We start from the raw sequence: 20514 nt of genomic DNA on the forward strand, positions 1-20514 counted from the left end.
AGTGTATATTCAGAGTCTGAACTTCGTCCAAAATATTTCAGAGAAGCCTTCATAAAATCAAACTCCCCATCACAATGACCGTCGGAAATATGTTGCTACAGTTGAACATATTTCAATGTCCTGCAACCTACCAGGCTCATAGAATTTCTCAAAGTCAACATGCATCTTTGTTCCACATCACACCTCCTGACACTCACTACTGTGACTAGCAAAAGACCTCCTACACAAGCACCCTTGTCGAGGAATGATACCGGTATTTGTCAGGATATTATTTAATATTATTTAGTATGTCTGTGGACACCCCCCCCCTCCTCCCCCATGAACCACTGTCCTTGCCGTCGGTGGGGAGGCTTGCGTGCCTCAGCGATACAGATGGACGTACCGTAGGTGCAACCACAACGAAGGGGTATCTGTTGAGTGGCCAGACAAACGTGTGGTTCCTGAAGAGGGGCAGCAGCCTTTTCAGTAGTTGCAGGGGCAATAGTCTGGATAATTGACTGATCTGGCCTTGTAACACTAACCAAAACGGCCTTGCTGTGCTGGTACTGCGAACGGCTGAAAGCAAGGGGAAACTACAGCCGTAAGTTTTCCCGAGGGCATGCAGCTTTACTGTATGGTTAAATGATGATGGCGTCCTCTTGGGTAAAATATTCCGGAGGTAAAATAGTCCCCCATTCGGATCTCCGGGCAGGGACTACTCAAGAGGACGTCGTTATCAGGAGAAAGAAACCTGGCGTTCTACGGATCGGAGCGTGGAATGACAGATCCCTTAATCGGGCAGGTAGGACAGAAAATTTAAAAAGTGAAATGGATAGGTTAAAGTTAGATATAGTGCGAATTAGTGAAGTTCGGTGGCGGGAGGAACAAGACTTTTGGTCAGGTGAATACAGGGCTATAAATACAAAATGAAATAGGGGTACAGCAGGAGTAGGTTTAATAATTAATAAAAAATAGGAGTACAGGTAAGCTACTACAAACACAGCATAGTGAACGAATTATTGTGGCGAAGATAGACACGAAGCCCACGCTTACTACAGTAGTACAAGTTTATATGCCAACTAGCTCTCCAGATGATGAAGAAATTGATGAAATGTATGATGAGATAACAGAAATTATTCAGGTAGTGAAGGGAACGAAAATTTAATAGTGTTGGGTGACTAGAATTCGAGAGTAGGAAGGGGTAAGAAATGAAAGAGGAAGCCGCCTGTTAGAACTTTGTACAGAGCATAACTTAATCATAGCTAACACTTGGTTCAAGAATCATAAAAGAAGGTTGTATACATGGAGGAATCCTGGAGATACTAGAAGGTATCAGATAGATTATATAGTGGTAACACAGAGATTTAGCAACCAGGTTTCAAATTGTAAGACATTTCCAGGGGCAGATGTGGAATCTGACCACAATCAGTTGGTTATGAACTGCAGATTAAAACTGAAGAAACTGCAAAAGGTGGGAATTTAAGGAGATGGGACCTGGATAAACTGACTAAACCAGAGGTTGTACAGAGTTTCAGGGTGAGCATAAGGGAACAACTGACAGGAATGGGGGAAAGAAATACAGTAGAAGAAGAATGGGTAGCTGTGAGGGATGAAATAGTGAAGGCAGCAGAGGATTAAGTAGGTAAACAGAGGAGGGCTAGTAGAAATCCCTGGGTAACAGAAGAAATATTGAATTTAATTGATGGAAGGAGAAAATACGAAATTGCAGTAAATGAAGCAGGCAGAAAGGAATACAAACGTCTCGAAAATGAGATCGACAGGAAGTTCAAAATGGCTAAGCAGGGATGGCTAGAGGACAAATGTAAGGACGAAGAGGCTTATCTCACGAGGGGTAAGATAGATACTGCCTACAGGAAAATTAAAGAGGTCTTTCGAGAAAAGAGAACCACTTGTATGAATATCAAGAGCTCAGATGGAAACCCAGTTCTAAGCAAAGAAGGGAAAGCAGAAAGGTGGAAGGAGTATATAGAGGGTCTATACAAGGGCGATGTACTTGAGGACAATATTATGGAAATGGAAGAGGATGTAGATGAAGATGAAATGGGAGATACGATACTGCGTGAAGAGTTTGACAGAGCACTGAAAGACCTGTGTCGGAGCAAGGCCCTGGGAGTAGACGACATTCCATTAGAACTACTGACGGCCTTGGGAGAGCCAGTCCTGACAAAACTCTACCATCTGGTGAGCAAGACGTATGAGATAGGCGAAATACCATCAGACTTCAAGAGGAATACAGCAATTCCAATCCCAAAGAAAGCAGGTGTTGACAGATGTGAAAATTACCGAACTATCAGTTTAATAAGTCACAGCTGCAAAATACTAACACGAATTCTTTACAAACGAACGGAAAAACTGGTAGAAGCCGACCTCGGGGAAGATCAGTTTGGATTCCGTAGAAATATTGGAACACGTGAGGCAACACTGACCTTACGACTTATCTTAGAAGAAGGATTAAGGAAAGGCAAATCTACGTTTCTAGCATTTGTGGACTTAGAGAAAGCTTTTGACAATTTTGACTGGAATACTCTCTTTCAAATTCTAAAGATGGCAGGGGTAAAATACAGGGAGCGAAAGGCTATTTACAATTTGTACAGAAACCAGATGGCAGTTATAAGAGTCGAGGGGCATGAAAGGGAAGCAGTGGTTGGAAAGGGAGTGAGACAGGGTTGTAGCCTCTCCCCGATGTTATTCAATCTATATATTGAGCAAGCAGTAAAGAAAACAAAAGAAAAATTCGGAGTAGGTATTAAAATCCATGGAGAAGAAATAAAAACTTTGAGGTTCGCTGATGACATTGTAATTCTGTCAGAGACAGCAAAGGACTTGGAAGAGCAGTTGAACGGAATGGACAGTGTCTTGAAAGGAGGATATGAGATGAACATCAACAAAAGCAAAACGAGGATGATGGAATGTAGTCGAATTAAGTCGGATGATGCTGAGGGAATTAGATTAGGAAATGAGACACTTAAAGTAGGAAAGGAGTTTTGCTATTTGGGGAGCAAAATAACTGATGATGGTCGAAGTAGAGAGGATATAAAACAGGAAAGCGTTTCTGAAGAAGGGAAATTTGTTAACACCGATTATAGATTTAAGTGTCAGGTAGTCGTTTCTGAAAGTATTTGTATGAAGTGTAGCCATGTATGGAAGTGAAACACGGACGATAAATAGTTTGGACAAGAAGAGAATAGAAGCTTTCGAAATGTGGTGCTACAGAAGAATGCTGAAGATTAGATGGGTAGATCACATAACTAATGAGGAGGTATTGAATAGAATTGGGGAGAAGAGGAGTTTGTGGCACAACTTGACAAGAAGAAGGGACCGGTTGGTAGGACATGTTCTGAGGCATCAAGGGATCACAAATTTAGCATTAGAGGGCAGCGTGGAGGGTAAAAATCGTAGAGGGAGACCAAAAGATGAATACACTAAGCAGATTCAGAAGGCTGTAGGTCGCAGTGAGTACTGGTAGATGAAGAAGCTTGCACAGGATAGAGTAGCATGGAGAACTGCATCAAACCAGTCTCAAGACTGAAGACCACAACAACAACAATGTCTGTGGAAGAGTGGTAGCTCACAAATATAAATCCGACTACCCCGCAAATCGAGTATGATCATTAAATCCTTTCGCATATGGGTCACATCTGCAGACTCCCCAACTGTCACCATTTAGAAATCTCCTGGAATTATTAGATGCCTTAATTACACTCCTGGAAATTGAAATAAGAACACCGTGAATTCATTGTCCCAGGAAGGGGAAACTTTATTGACACATTCCTGGGGTCAGATACATCACATGATCACACTGACAGAACCACAGGCACATAGACACAGGCAACAGAGCATGCACAATGTCGGCACTAGTACAGTGTATATCCACCTCTCGCAGCAATGCAGGCTGCTATTCTCCCATGGAGACGATCGTAGAGATGCTGGATGTAGTCCTGTGGAACGGCTTGCCATGCCATTTCCACCTGGCGCCTCAGTTGGACCAGCGTTCGTGCTGGACGTGCAGACCGCGTGAGACGACGCTTCATCCAGTCCCAAACATGCTCAATGGGGGACAGATCCGGAGATCTTGCTGGCCAGGGTAGTTGACTTACACCTTCTAGAGCACGTTGGGTAGCACGGGATACATGCGGACGTGCATTGTCCTGTTGGAACAGCAAGTTCCCTTGCCGGTCTAGGAATGGTAGAACGATGGGTTCGATGACGGTTTGGATGTACCGTGCACTATTCAGTGTCCCCTCGACGATCACCAGTGGTGTACGGCCAGTGTAGGAGATCGCTCCCCACACCATGATGCCGGGTGTTGCCCCTGTGTGCCTCGGTCGTATGCAGTCCTGATTGTGGCGCTCACCTGCACGGCGCCAAACACGCATACGACCATCATTGGCACCAAGGCAGAAGCGACACTCATCGCTGAAGACGACACGTCTCCATTCGTCCCTCCATTCACGCCTGTCGTGACACCACTGGAGGCGGGCTGCACGATGTTGGGGCGTGAGCGGAAGACGGCCTAACGGTGTGCGGGACCGTAGCCCAGCTTCATGGAGACGGTTGCGAATGGTCTTCGCCGATACCCCAGGAGCAACAGTGTCCCTAATTTGCTGGGAAGTGGCGGTGCGGTCCCCTACGGCACTGTGTAGGATCCTACGGTCTTGGCGTGCATCCGTGCGTCGCTGCGGTCCGGCCCCAGGTCGACGGGCACGTGCACCTTCCGCCAACCACTGGCGACAACATCGATGTACTGTGGAGACCTCACGCCCCACGTGTTGAGCAATTCGGCGGTACGTCCACCCGGCCTCCCGCATGCCCACTATACGCCCTCGCTCAAAGTCCGTCAACTGCACATACGGTTCACGTCCACGCTGTCGCGGCATGCTACCAGTGTTAAAGACTGCGATGGAGCTCCGTATGACACGGCAAACTGGCTGACACTGACGGCGGCGGTGCACAAATGCTGCGCAGCTAGCGCCATTCGACGGCCAACACCGCGGTTCCTGGTGTGTCCGCTGTGCCGTGCGTGTGATCATTGCTTGTACAGCCCTCTCGCAGTGTCCGGAGCAAGTATGGTGGGTCTGACACACCGGTGTCAATGTGTTCTTTTTTCCATTTCCAGGAGTGTATAACGTGAAACACAGTTTATCTGAGGAATCGCTTAATAATCACTTAAAATGGCATCCTAAGCTGGACATTAGATTTTTTTCGGTTTATAGGAAGAATGATTGGAGTTCAACATTTCGTTTACATCGAAATCAGGTTTCCACCTCATCAAGATGTACCTGCTCCCAAAATCATTGTTACGTACGGAACCAATAGCCCAGGATCCACCATCTTGGTCTGTGACATAATAGGGATGGGAAAACCCCAGTAAATGTGACAAACATGTGGGCTGCACCAGTATTCCGCCGGCCAGAGTGGCCAAGCGGTTCTAGAGGCTACCGTCTGGAACTGCGCGACCACTACAGTCGCAGGTTCGATTCCTGCCTCGGGCATGGGTGTGTGTGATGTCCTTAGGTTAGTTACATTTAAGTAGTTCTAAGTTCTAGGGGACTGATGACCTCAGAAGTTAAGTCCCATAGTGCTCAGAGCCATTTGAACCATGTGAACCAGTATTCCTGGGTCTGCCATCTTAGATTTTCAACCAGTCAGACAGTTTTCCATTTTTTATTTTCCCACCATTCCACACTTAGGGTAAGTATCCTACTTCCACAAAGACATCAGAGAATTAGGCGTTATTTTGAATTTACCGCTAATTTTTTAATTCCCCACCATTTTATACATAGGGAAATTGGCCTACAGCAGTGGATGGGGGAGGGAAGGGAGGGGATGTGGAAATCTGGCAACAGTGCATTATGTTATAGGGGCAGGGGGAGTGCAGAAATCTGGCAACAACGCAGACTGCAACTGAACTGGCCCAGCTATGCTGCTTGGGCAATATTGAATGTATTCAAAGGATGGAGGGGCGAGCAATCAAAGGGTTGTTAGACTAGCGAGAGAGTGAAACATAAATGTTAAAGAACTGTTATTAGCGAGTACTCAAAGAAAGACACCTTAAACCTACCAAGCACTTGCTCATGAAATTTTATGAACTTTCGGAGCAGAAACTGAGAATATTTTCAGCTCACTACTTAAATAAAGGGTGTTTTACGAAAGTGTCACATATTCCTACTAGTGGTAATATTGGTCAAAACTAGGAGAAAAGTTCCAGACCAAAAGTCAGTAACCAGTACTTGCTCAGATATTAGCCATTTTAATTGTGACGGGTATTACATGGTATTTGGTTTTGAAGGCCATCACGAAATATTGCGTAGCGTATTACCAAAATGTGTTCGTGTGGCAGATGCAAACCCTCGAGCAGTCATTGGGGTGAGTAATCGGGATTGCATTCAGTGTATGAGTAGGAATTGTTGGCAAAAGACTCATAACGTCATACACTTTTTCAAAGAGATTAACAGGTGCTGTGCTTTACTAGTTGCTGCATAATGATTTACCATTGCAGAAAGCGTTACCTTTGCAAAAAGACAATGACTTTGGTTCATGTGCGATTGGGCACAACTCCATTTTCTATAGATCGTACGACAGTGTCTCATCACAACGTGTCATGGGAGATGAATAGGTGAGGAGGCCTGGTGGCATGGAATCCCCCTTGACCATACATGAATCTGATGAATTTCTGCCTATGGGGACGTTTAAAGGTATTAGAGTATGCCCAACACATCAACAGTATCCAGACATTACCGGAACATGCGACCATTGCATGTGATGCAATCCAAATGGAGCTACGTGTATTCGAAAGAAGGCGAAGTATGGCTGACTGATGTGTCAGGATGCTTGATAATCATCTGCAGCAATGCCTACAGTGTAACTTCTACATAACAGACAGATGAGAATGAGTGGATAGTGAGGCCCATATCTGATCTCGTATTGGTTTCCGCGCATACATTTATAGGAAATTTTCTTGTAGTTTTAACCAATACTACCTAACATGGGAATATGTGAGACTTTTTTAAACATCGTAGAGATTGTGCAGCTACAATTAGGCAGATAAATGGTCACACGGATATATACAAGCAGTTGTTCTTCCCACACTCCGTCCGCAAAGGAAACGGAAAGAAATCCTAAAAGAACCCTACAACGCAATCGTCACACTTAAGAGAACGCTCATGCTTCACTTAGGGTTAAAAAGAAGCAGACCATCTCGAGTCAGTCGGTGCACATAACTCTCTGAGTTTCCCAACCAAAAAAACTATCTGACTTCACGACTGTAGGTTGACAAGATCACCCGAATTCAAGTTACAGCGTTGAAAACAGTTTCACCTGAGAATTTGTAATAGCGATCATCGGGTTCACTGCTACCTCATCATCGGTAGAACGCCGGCCGGGGTGGCCGAGCGGTTCTAGACGCTACAGTCTGGAACCGCGCGACCACTACGGCCGCAGGTTCGAATCCTACCTTGGGCATGGATGTGTGTGATGTCCTTAGGTTAGTTAGGTTTAAATAGTTCTAAGTTCTAGGCGACTGATGACTGCAGTTGTTAAGTCCCAGAGTGCTTAGAGCCATTTGAACCATTTTGAACCATCGGTAGAACAAAACACCCATCACTTACTTATGAATGTAACTAATTTACGAAACCACTTCAAAGCAGAAGTTACTTCAACAGCTATCAGAACTCAGGCTTCTGGTCTTTATATTCATGTGACAAGAAGTAACATGAATTGTACTAATGTTTCAATACTAGAACTATACCACCCTTCGTTCTTTCATATTAGTATGGAACCAGCGACACTGTACAGCTTCGCATGGTAGCAAGAACTATCTACAGCTGGACGACTTGTCTTATGTGGTGCCAATAGTTTGTACGCACAAACCTTTCTCGTCAATGTGTCTATTAGCTGCCGGCCGCGGTGGTCGTGCGGTTCTAGGAGCTCCAGTCCGGAGCCGCGCTGCTGCTACGGTCGCAGGTTCGAATCCTGCCTCGGGCATGGATGTGTGTGATGTCCTTAGGTTAGTTAGATTTAAGTAATTCTAAGTTCTAGGGGACTGATGACCACAGCAGTTGAGTCCCATAGTGCTCAGAGCCATTTGAACCATCTATTAGCTAAAACTGTATCATTTCTCAGAGTAAAACAATGTCCATAATAGACTTCAAAATTTTTCCCTTTATTTGCTACTGGCCGATTTTTCTACGTACTAACTATCAAGCAACATACGGAATACCTCTATGCAACATACCGCAACAGATGTAACATATAAATTATTCCATCAGTACACGTCTGGAACCGCACATAACTTTCATTACGTCCATAGTCTGACTGCAAACAGATAGAAAAACGTGGTGGGGGACTTAAAATCATCATAGTTCAGCTAATTTGCACGATATATTTAAATAATTAAGAACACAAACCATCCTTGTTAATCATTCTATCAATTATCCAAAACTGTATCAAAATCTCTACAGTAGTTCCTAAGATTAAACTTCACATACAGACAAAAATACTCGGCGGGGGACATTAATTTAGTAAAATTTATAGGTAATATGGGCAACTGGGGCCGTGATATCCAAAATATTGGATGCTGGTACATATGATTCATATGAAATGCTGAAACTTAAATCTTTTATGTTGTATGCAAAGTATCACACATTGAGTTATCTGCTGAGATGTCCTGTAAGACCCGACAAAGACCAAACTCATGCAACCGGATCGGCCGGAGTGGCCGAGCGGTTCTAGGCGCTACAGTCAGGAACCGCGCGACCGCTGCGGTCGCAGGTTCGGCTCAAATGGCTCTGAGCACTATGGGACTCAACATCTAAGGTCATCAGTCACCTAGAACTTAGATCTAATTAAACCTAACTAACCTAAGGACATCACACATCCATGCCCGAGGCAGGATTCGAACCTGCGACCGTAGCGGTAGCGCGGTTCCAGACTGAAGCGGCTAGAACCGCTCGGCCACACCGGCCGGCGGTCGCAGGTTCGAATCCTGCCTCGGGAATGGATGTGCGTGATGTCCTTAGGTTAGTTGGGCATAAGTAGTTCCAAGTTCTAGGGAACTGATGACCTCAGAAGTTAAGTACCATAATGCTCAGAGCCATTTTTGAACCATACAATCGGATCGGAACTGTGGCGGGAGAGACTCTAGCAACTGCCAGGACTTACTGCGACGCAGAGGTGACAAAATCTGATTCTAGATTTTACTCCTCTGAAATAAGTAGTTTAACAGACTTCTTTCGTCTCACTGTCACACACGCTGAACTGACAAAAGTCACGTGATAGCTATATCTACATATACAAATGGTGGTAATGTCACGTACACAAGGTATAAAAGGGCAGTGCTTTGGCGGAGCTGTCATTTGTGGGCAGGTGATTCATGTGAAAAGGTTTCCAACACGATTATGGCCGCACGATGGGTATTAACAGACTATGAACGTGGAAAGGTAGTTGGAGGTAATTACATGGGACATTCCATTTCGGAAATCGTTAGGGAATTCAATATTCCGAAATCCACGGTGACAAGAGTGTGCCGACCAAATTTCTGGCATTATCTGTCACCAAGGACAACGCACTGGCCGACGGCCTTCACTTAACGACCAAGAGCAGTGGCATTTGCGTAGATTTGTCAGTGCTAACAGACAAGCAACATTGCGCGATATAACTGCAGAAATCAACATGGGATGTACGACAAACGTATCCGTTAGGACAGTGCGGCGAAATTTGACTTAATGGGCTACGGCAACAGACGACCGACGCGACTGCCTTTATTAACAGCACGATATCGCTCGCAACACCTCACCTGGGCTCGAGGAAATATCGATTGGACCCTAGACGACTGGAAAACCGTGCCCTGGTCAGATGAGTCACCATTTAATTAATATGAGCTGATTGTAGGGTTCGAGTGTAGTGCAGACTCCATGAAGCCATGGACCCACGTAGTCAACAAGCCACTGTGCAAGCTCCTGGCGGCGCCATAATGGTGTGCGCTGTGTTTACATGGAATGGAACGGTTCATTGACTGGTAATGCCTATGTTCGGCTGCTTGGAGACCATTTGCAGCCATTCGTGGACTTCATGTTCCCAAACAACGATGTGCCATCTCACCGTTCCACAACTGATCGCGACTGCTTTGATGAACGTTTTGAACAATTCGAGTGAATGACATGGCCACCCAGATAGCTCGGCATGAATCCCATTTATGGGACATAATCGAGAGGTTAGTTCGTGCAGAAAATCCTGCACCCACAACACTTTTGCAATTAGGACTGCTATAGAGGCAACATGGCTCAGTACTTCTTCAGGGGACTTCCGACAACGTGTTGAATCCACGCCGCGTAGAGGTACTGCACTACACCGGTCAAAGGAGATCCGACACGATATTAGGAGGTATCCCATGACATCTGTTATCTCAGTGTACAGCTCCATTACAGGTAGATACTGTGGTCTCAGTTGGGATCTGTTGTGTTTCAGTTTTTTCTGTTATCTTAGTAAAACTGCATTAATCATCCACTAATATCTGATATTGTTAAGACAGTATAAGATTTACACATGATTGATTCTTAAAACTGAAATACAGATTTCGTCACTTACTTCATACAGGCACTAATTAAGCTGATGTTGAGACGAAGTCAAGTAATCTGTCACTGTAAGGAGAAAGAACTCAGAACGACTTGTAAATGCAGTCATAAAATATGCTTTACGTAACTTTTAGTTTTGTATTTTGGAAATGATGTTATACAGGGTGATTCAGCTGCCCATGCTGATGTTCTATGCAACCCGAAGTGTTGTATCTGGTCTTTAAACGGCACCTGCATGAATTTTCATATTCTCTCGCTCGCTACGTGCAAACTATTAGTCCTACAAAAAAAAAAAAAAAAAAAAAAAAAAAAAAAAAAAAAAAAAAAAAAAAAAAAATGAACCGAACCTTTTGCAGGATATTTAATGCAGTTAATGACTGATTGAATTGGAACATTCATACTGTAATATTACAAAAGTTGTTATTAGCCAATTCAGATTAGAACGAATGAAAGTCCGTATGACTGCATTGGTTATTTAATGTAATTCATTCAAAGACCAACGACTGGTTTCGCTCCTTAAAGTTGCATCCTCAGATGCATTATTGTATAAAGGAATTACAATTTTTATATAATAAAAATCGTAGATGAATATAAAGAAACTTGAAAAGCTTTCACCACAAGTGCTTTTCCGTATAGTTACTGTTAAACTTTCGTTACGGAGGCAGTATTATATGATACTGTTGATCGTCAATTTTCACATTCATTAGCTACAAGTCATGACTTAATGTCTGATGAGAACTGCGATGTTCCAAGGTGTTGCTATAAACGAAAGTTAGTGATCCATCAACGGTTGTCATCAAACTAAAAGGCTGTTAAACACGGATGGTGGGCGTCCTAAATAAAATCCATAAGATGAGAAAATGTGGGTGTGGAAGTTCCTGTAATAAAAGAATGCGATCATTCAGGAAACAGGTGCCAGTTGTTACAGTAATTAAAATAACAAGTCAAAAGAATCGCAGTTGTAGAGGTCAGTAGCTCCAGGGTAAGAATGAAAATGTAACTCACCAGCAAACGGGAGAAGTGCTAACTGGATTTCGCACAACAACGCATACGGTTAGTTGTGCATACTTGCGTGTGTAAAATTTGGTAATGACCATCGTCAACTGGATAAGATCGGCTCACCTAGAATCTAATGGATCCCTATAGTAGAAATGGACCGTAGTTGGAGTGGATCCAGATCCAGAAGCGCACCTAACGTAGTGACAACGTGCCGTCGAAAGAAGAAGGTGTCCCTGCGCTTTAAAGTTAAGACCACACTTAGCAGAACTCCAGTGGAGCAGAGTGGTGCCGCACGATGCGTGTCTATTAGTACACCGCGTTTGAACTGCAGCGGTGCTACAATACGTAACAAATTTTATATGGAAGTCGTTAGGCAACCTCCGAGAAAAATGGATGAAAGTAACATCCCTGTGATAATAATTTCTTAGTTATGTCAGGAAGGAGACTATAAATTTATATATGTGAACGTTGGTGGCCTAGGAAAGAATAGGGATCTGGGGATCTTCTCACGATCAAATTTAGCAACAAAACTGGAAAGAAATACTTTGAATATGCCAGGCCCAAAGGATAACCAGTCACGAGGCTCCGACTGCCTCACGTGGCAAGGAAGTTTTTCCATTAAAAGCCTATTTGATGAGACCTTTAACCTTATACAAAATTAGATGACCAATCGAAAAAAGTGTTCATATACAGACATAACAGAGCCTGAAGAGTTTCTGAAAAGCTTTTGGAATACTGCACCAAAATTTTAGGATTTATTGTCGCGAGATCTGTCTCAGTCTGGAATGTGTAGAGAACATGATTCTTGCCTCTTGTGGTGCCTTACACAGTTTTTTAAGATAGGTACAGTGTTGTTGACAATGAAGCGACTAAAGAGGCAGAGTTACAATACCTAAATCATATAGGGACCAATTTCGAAAATAATGCTATCCAGATACGGGATAGATCGAAAGATTATCTGAATTCCATGCAAGGAAGTTTGATCTGGCAAAAGGACATTGTAAGCAGTACTCCCATTTCTTTGCCAGTTTCTTTCCAAATGCTGCGTTTTCTGTTACTATTCATACACACATCAAAAAAAGTTTTGCATCACCTCAGTTTCCAGAACTCCTGAAGATAGACGTTGACTATGGATATTGTATCACAGACACAGTCCCTTTGACTGTTCAGAGATATCACTAAACCCGCCCAAAGATGTAAACATCCATGCATGCATGAGCGTCTATTAGACGGAGGGGGTCCGACAGCCGATCAGTTCCAGTCATTCCATCACGTCTCATGGTGTCTGTAGTTCAACCATGCCTATACGGTCAGTACCGCGGTTCGATCGCGTCCGCATTGTTACTTTGTGCCAGGAAGGGCTCTCAACAAGGGAAGTGTCCAAGCGTCTCGGAGTGAACTCAAGTGATGTTGTTGGGACATGGAGGAGATACAGAGAGACAGGAACTGTCGATGACATGCCTCGCTCAGACCGCCCAAGCGCTACTACTGCAGTGGATGACTGCTACCTAAGGATTATGGCTCGGAAGAACCCTGATAGCAAAGCCACCATGTTGAATAATGCTATTCGTGCAGCCACAGTACGTCGTGTTACGACTCAAACTGTGCGCAGGAGGCTGCATGATGCGCAACTTCACTCCTGACGTCCATGGTGAGGTCCATCTTCGCAACCACGACACCATGCAGCACGGTACAGATGGGCCGAACAACATGCCGAATGTACCGCTGAGGATTGGTATCACGTTCTCTTCACCGATGAGTGTCACATATGCCTTCAACCAGAGAAACGTCGGAGACGTGTTTGGAGGCAACCCGGTCAGCCTGAACGCCTTAGACGAATTTTCCAGCGAGTGCAGCAAGGTGCAGGTTCCCTGATGTTTTCGGGTGGCATTATGTGAAGCCGACGTACGCCGCTGGTGGTCATGGAAGGCTCCGTAACGGCTGTACGATACGTGAATGCCATCTTCCGACCATATCGGCAGCATAATGGCGAGGCATTCGTCTTCATGGATGACAATTCGCGCCCCCATCGTGCGCATCTTGTGAATGACTTCCTTCAGGATAACAACATCGCTCGACTGTAGCGGTCAGCATGTTCTCCAGAAATGAACGCTATCGAACATGCCTGGGATAGATTGAAAAGGGCTGTTTATGGACGACGTGACCCACCAACCACTCTGAGGGATCTACACCGAATCACCGTTGAGGAGTGGGACAATATGGACCAACAGTGCCTTGATGAATTTGTGGATAGTATGCCACGATGAATGCAGGCATGCATCAATGCAAGAGGACGTGCTACTGGGTATTAGAGGTACCGGTGTGTACAGAAATCTGGACCACCACCTCTGAAGGTCTCGTTGTATGGTGGTACAACATGCAATGTGTGGTCTTCATGTTAGAACTGACAACTCTACGCAAACGCTGCTGCTTTTGGTCGTTAAGTGAAGGCCGTTGGCCATTGTGTTGTTCTTGGTGAGAGGTGGTGCCTGCAATTTGGTATTCTCGGCACACTCTTGACACAGAGGATCTCGGATTATTGAATTCTCCAACGGTTTCCGAAAGGGAATGTCCCATGCATCTAGCTCCAGCTAACATTTCGCGTTCAAAGGCCGTTAATTCCCATCATGCGGCCATAATCACGTTGAAAACCTTTTCAGATGAATCACTTGAGAACAAATGACAGCTGCGACAAAGCATTGCCGTTTTATACCTTGTGTAAATGACCCTCCCACCATCTGTATATGTGCATGCATATCGCTATCATATGACTTTTGTGCTCTGTATATGTAGTATGTTGTCATCAGAAAAAACTACTTTCGTCCAACAGTAACTGTTCGCTCTCTGATTGCTCGGTGAGGGGGCACTTATGAACAGTAAATCATGAAATATTAGTTTGCCTTATTACGTAAATGAATAAAAATTTTACTTGACCTTTAAACATTTCTTTGTCACAGGAGTTCTGGGTAATTTTGCAACTGTCATTGTCTTTGAATACATCACCTGATGCACTAATTAACAGACTGTTCCCTTGCAGTTCAGTGTTCGACACTTACAACAGTATAGGTTAATCTGAAACTTAAACTACTCGCCAGTGCTACACTACGATTTTGACTGCTGTAGCTGAGGTCTTGAACTGGCAGAGCGCTTCCGTGCTGGGCTCGGCTCTATGTTGACCTCCATTGGGAGAAGGGAGGCATAATCTTTAGGTTTACCTCCCATATTTCATTGCATATTGCAGCAAACTGTGGGTAACGCCTGTGATATCGATATGTGTAGCCAGCTTTGGTTTGACACCACGTATTTTTTTTTTTTTTTTTTTTTGTTTGGCTTACGTTTTTATCGCTGGTATCAACGTGAATATTGAAGCAAGTACGTTTTCCTTTTAAATGGAGCCGTATACTTTTTATAACGGCATTCGATAGCTCTTGAGAAGAGAGTCACAGTCATATATAGCGTTTGTGAATGTTGACGTTGAAACCTGTCGTAAAAAATTTCGAGAAATGTCCTAAAATTTGAGAGCACGGTGGCAGGAATCGGCATTAGCTGCGCAAACACCGCCAAGCAGAGCTCTCGTGCTACGCTGTCAGAATGTCAACGCATTTGTCTGTTTACTTGTGTGCACTGCAGGCCGTTCATTTCTGCTTCAACATTTGTTGCGCGCACACATGTACACGAATAAAAGTTGGATGCACTATTTTTATACGGTGAATGTAAAAGAGATGCCGTAAAAACAGTACAGCGTTATAGGACTATCTATGCGGCTCCCCAATGTCTGACGCGCCAGGTAATTGCACGAATCACAAGTATTAAGACGCTAGTGCGAACAGACTGCTTCAACGCCAAAAAGAGGACAAGAAAGAAGACTGCAACTGACAGAGAATACGAAGAAGCTGTTCTGGTAACGACGATAATGAATACGCACAGTGGTACGAGACATATTGCCAAGGAATATGGAATCAACCAGACGAGAGTCATTCGTGATCTGCATCGGCAGAATTTCCATACCTATCACCTGTCACTACATCAGGCACTCGACTATCGTGATTTGGAACGTCGTACAGAATTTGTCGGTTCGCCCTTCAGCAAGTGAGAGACGACTCCATTTTTTTTTACCAACGTGTGCTCTTTACCGATGAAGCTACCGACGCTAATGTAAATTTGCATAACGTGCTCTACTGGACAGCCAAAAATCCACACTGGCTTCGTCAGGTGCAACATCAACGGCGGTGGAGCGTAAGCATATGTTGTGCCATCATAGGAAATTACGTTGTGGGACCTTACTTCATCTCAGGCGTTCTAAATTGACATTCGTACGCACATTTTCTGACAAACATTCTGCTGGTTCTACTAGAAGAGGTACCGCTGGATATTCGACAATGCATTTGTCTGCAACACGATGCTTGTCCAGCTCACTCGTCCTGTGTTGGAACGCAAATACTGAATGAGAACTTTTCTGGACGTTGGATGAGACGAAATTCTGTTGCCAATTAGCCTGCGAGGTCTCCCGATTTGGCTCCTCTCGATTTCTTTCTTTGGGGAGCACTCAAAGGTGCAGTCTATGAAGAAGCCCAAACTATGACAGACGACATGTGACGTCGAGTTCGCCACTGCGTGCTCTACCATATCATCCACTGTAATTAAATCTGTTCATCGTTCTTTCGAACGGCGATTGCAAATATGCCATTCAGTCCATGGTCAGCAGTTTGAACAGATGCTTAAAAAAAGATTAAAGTTTTTTTAAATACATAATTTATGTTATGTGATTCGCGTGGTTACCAAATCATTGTTAGTAAATTATTTATTTCATTTACGTGTGTACGAAATTGCGTTGCAGTATCAAATAAGTCGACAGCGTGTATTGTACGTAGCTGGTAACACTGCCATTACGCGCTTGCGTTCAGTATGAAACGACGTTTCGTTAAGAAGAATGTTTATTTTGCGGTGTACAGGTGGTCACCAAAATATTTTAATAAAATATTTAGTCCAACGAATTAATCCCATATGATATAATTTAGAGCACTGTAGATAGAGACAGTTGTCCGACAGCATGCATTTTATCTTTAAGAAGCACACAGCCACGTATAGAAAAAGAGAGGTCAAATCTTCCTTCTAAAATTTAGATATTCAATGCAGTAGTTGCTTTTTGCAACGTATAAGATCTCTTTATTTTTGAAGAATGAACAGTTGATGCCTTTGTTTCAGCTCACGTAAATCTGGGAACGCTTTGTGATACGCTAGATTCTACTCTATGTCGTATTTTCATATACACCATTCGTAGTTGAGCGTGCATCTAGATCGTAAGTTGGTTCAAGGGGAAATAAAGTTTTATTCTCGTAGCGCAGGTCTACCTTACGGTATGCAAGTACGCAGCCTGGTCCGAGACGCCTGCCTGGCAGTCTCTGCAACGCAAATATCGTTCCCGGCCACCGTTCTCTCACATTCTAGGACATTTCTCGAATATTTTTACGACAGATTTCAGCGTTAACATTAACAAACGCTATATCACTGTAATTGTCTTCTCAAGAGCTGTCGATTACAGTTGTAAAAAGTATTCGGTTTCATTTAAAAAGAAGTACTTACTTAAATATCTCAGTTAATACCAACGCTAAAAACATTTTGCCGAAAACCGCGATTCGGTATATATATAAAAGCAACACACACACACACATTAAAATTCCAATAAAATCGGTGAAGAATTTTCGGAGAGATACGATCTTGAATAAACGAACATTTACGTTTTTATTTACATAGATAGGGTTAAAGTAATCCCTTTTTCATCATTTTTTCAGGCTGTCTCTCCCACGTCTGTGAGCATGGCTCAGGAAGGCGAGTTGGACGCCGGATTCTTTTCTTTAGCGCTCGGCGGCCAAGACGTGACGTCCGTCAGCCTCACGCCGATGGACACTAAGGTAGGCGGCAATAACGACCGGCGTTAAGTAAACTCTCTGGCAATCTCCGAGCTCCCTGCAGCGAACGACAAAAAATTTGAAATACTTGCAGAAGATGCTGCAGGACAACTTGCAGAAACCTATGTAAAATCATATTACACCGCTATCAGCTGCTGCGAAAATCATATTAATGAATTTGAAGCCATTTTGACTGTTTTTCGACCATGACTCTCAAGAAATATGTAAAAGTTTTTTTTTATTACCGCTACCAGTCACAAACTTTGTCACCTATTGTATCACTTATTTATTTAGCAACATTTTTCAAGGGTTAAATCCCATCTTCAGGCTAAATGGCATTACAAAAACAACTTTACAATAAGGTCATACTGATGTTACATAGTCTTTTCGTAAATGCTGCAAACGAGACTGCCACGCCAGAAGAACAAAGATGACCACAGCATTTACGAAAAGACTATGTAACATTAGTATGACCTTATTGTAAAGTTATTTTTGTAATGCCATTTAGCTTGAAGATGAGGTTTAACCCTCGAAACATGTCGCTAAATAAATAAGTAATACAATAGTTGACAAAGTTAGTGACTGGTAGCGGTAATTTAAAAAAAACCTTTACATAAATCATATTAATGTCTTTTACTATTGTATCATTGACGCACTGGACGTTTTGCGCAAAATTTTGACTTTATGAATTGAGTTGTAAGGTTCAGTTAGCGTTTCTCACATTATGTAGAGTGGAATGAGACATATGCACATGTGTAAACAGATGCTGAGATTGCAAACATTGGGATGTCTGATGATGACAGTCAAAACTGGTAGCATTAATAAAGGTTGATCACAGCAGTTGACGGTGGTACAATATGATTTTCGATGAATAAAAAAGTTTGTCATTCGTCTTTTCCTAGAAAATTAAATTATGTACTAAATTTTTCTTCTAAAAGTATTTTTATTTCACGCTTGTAACCGTGACAGATATAGCCACACAATGTCCATATTCAGAAAATACAACAGAAAAGAGGAAATGTCCTCAGTAAAAGCTTAAAAAATTTGCTAGTTCTGCTTACAACTGACATATGGTAAAATTTAATGTATATGCACATAAGTCATAGACAGGACATAGTGAACAGAGTATGTAGCTGTCATTGTAAATCTGAGCACAAAACCAGGAAATTATATAGTCTGACAAAGCAGTGCCTCATTTTCACTACCCCTTTGCTCTAGCATACATCCTTTAATGTCAGTAGAGAACCAAGCAAACTTCTGCTTGTTAAAAATACAAGGAGGTCAAGTTAAATAGATATTTAAAAAATCCTTAGATTCTATACTGTTAGTCTTTAATTTACATCAGATTTTTCTTGCAATCTTGAAATAATTTAAAATTATTAATTTCTACCATTTGGTTGTCTATTCCAAGTTATATCGGCCAGGTGGGTTACGTATTTCGACGCAGTCCTTGAAAGGATAGCAAGGAGGTGAAATCTAAGGAGAGGGATCTGATTCATCTCCCTTCAACCTATGCTAGCAGCAACACGAAGCTGAGATTACACGTTGTAAAAGAGGGATGAAATATCAACAGCACTGAGGAACAGATAGAAATTTTACACAAAATTAGAAAAAGCATTCGACTGGAGAATTTGAGAAATTGGAGATTTACGTTACGAAATGGTAGGAACCAGTCAACGTGCAGGTGATGTCGGCAGTCCTCTGAGGCACATCGTAGCAGGAAGAGGAGAGCCGCCAGTCAATGCGGAATCTTGCCCTTTACCGTCCGAGTTATGCCGTCTCTTTTTCTCATATAATAACTGCCGTAAACAATTCGCAGCCTGAAGTGAAATATATTTTTTATGTTTGAAACTTAAAAAGGTTTGGATTAAACATGGATGTTGAATAATTGTTTATCTGAATTACGTTCACTGTGTTCATTACGGTGTTTGACAGTTTGAAATCCTTGAAGTTACAGTAGACAGATGATTAAAAGTGAAAGGTGAATAGGTGTATGTGGAGATGGCTATAAAAGATAAAATCTGTGTATCACGGAGAGATTCATCGTTGACATTTCGTTAGCGTATGTTCCGAGAAGTGTCGTGAAACATATTACGAAAGGCGTTCAATAAGTACAACACATATTTTGTGAAAGCAGGTTGGTTTTATTCTGGATTCCGATACATCATATTATTTCCCACTCTTTTGGCTACAAAACCCTATTTTTCAACATAATCTTCGCTCAATGCGACGGTCCCACGCCACCTTACTGGGAGGGCCTGTATGTCCACATGGTACCACTCTACTGGTCGACATCTTGCTGCATTAATAACTTCCCCATCATCCGTGTACTGCTTCCTGCGGAGTGCATCCTTCATTGGCCCAAGAGATGGAAGTCGGAAGGTGCGAGATCCAGGCTGCAGAGTGGATGAGGAACAACAGTCCAATGAAGTTCTGTGAGTTCCTCTCGGGTGTGCAGACTTGTGTCAGGCCTTGCGTTGTCATGGAGAAGGAGAAGTTCAAATGTGTTTTATGGTGCCAAACACACTGAAGTCGTTCCAACACTGCAGCCGTATGCGGCCGTCCGGCTCGCGGCAGACAGGACGGGTTTGCGCGACCTTGCTGCAATGATGACAGGCCCCTCTCCCAACGACTCACCGTGCTTTTGGTTACTGCTAGGTCTCCGTATACATTCTGTAAACGCCTATGAATATATGCGATACTCTGTTTTCCCTCCAGAAGAAACTCAATGACAGTTCTCTGCTTGCAACGACCTCTGTTACGTATGCCATTTTGAAAGCTACGTATATCGCCGCCAAATGTCGAAATTTCATGAAACTGTAGGGGCTGAAGCGGGAATAGTCCACGATGTCTCACAACAAATCCCTCAACTTTTCAACTGAAATTGGCCGAGAAAAAAAAATGTTGCGTTACTTATCAAACACTCCTCGTGCTTCCCCCGCATGTGTCTCACGAAAATGGTAAAATCAGAGCAGTTCAAAAAATGGTTCAAATGGCTCTGAGCACTATGGGACTTAACTTCTGAGGTCATCAGT

The 20514-nt window shown here is 43.2% G+C and overlaps 1 protein-coding gene across 1 annotated transcript in view; it reads left to right on the forward strand.

Annotated features, from left to right (window-relative positions):
- Nucleotides 1-20514, forward strand: part of LOC126470689 (uncharacterized) — a 289231-nt gene that overhangs the window by 139162 nt on the left and 129555 nt on the right. Inside the window, exon 3 of the mRNA XM_050098690.1 lies at nt 17363-17482. Within this exon, the coding sequence (XP_049954647.1) occupies nt 17363-17482 (120 nt within the window). The remainder of the gene's footprint in view (nt 1-17362; nt 17483-20514) is intronic.

Source organism: Schistocerca serialis, chromosome 3, assembly GCF_023864345.2.
Source record: "Schistocerca serialis cubense isolate TAMUIC-IGC-003099 chromosome 3, iqSchSeri2.2, whole genome shotgun sequence".
NCBI lineage: Eukaryota > Metazoa > Arthropoda > Insecta > Orthoptera > Acrididae > Schistocerca > Schistocerca serialis.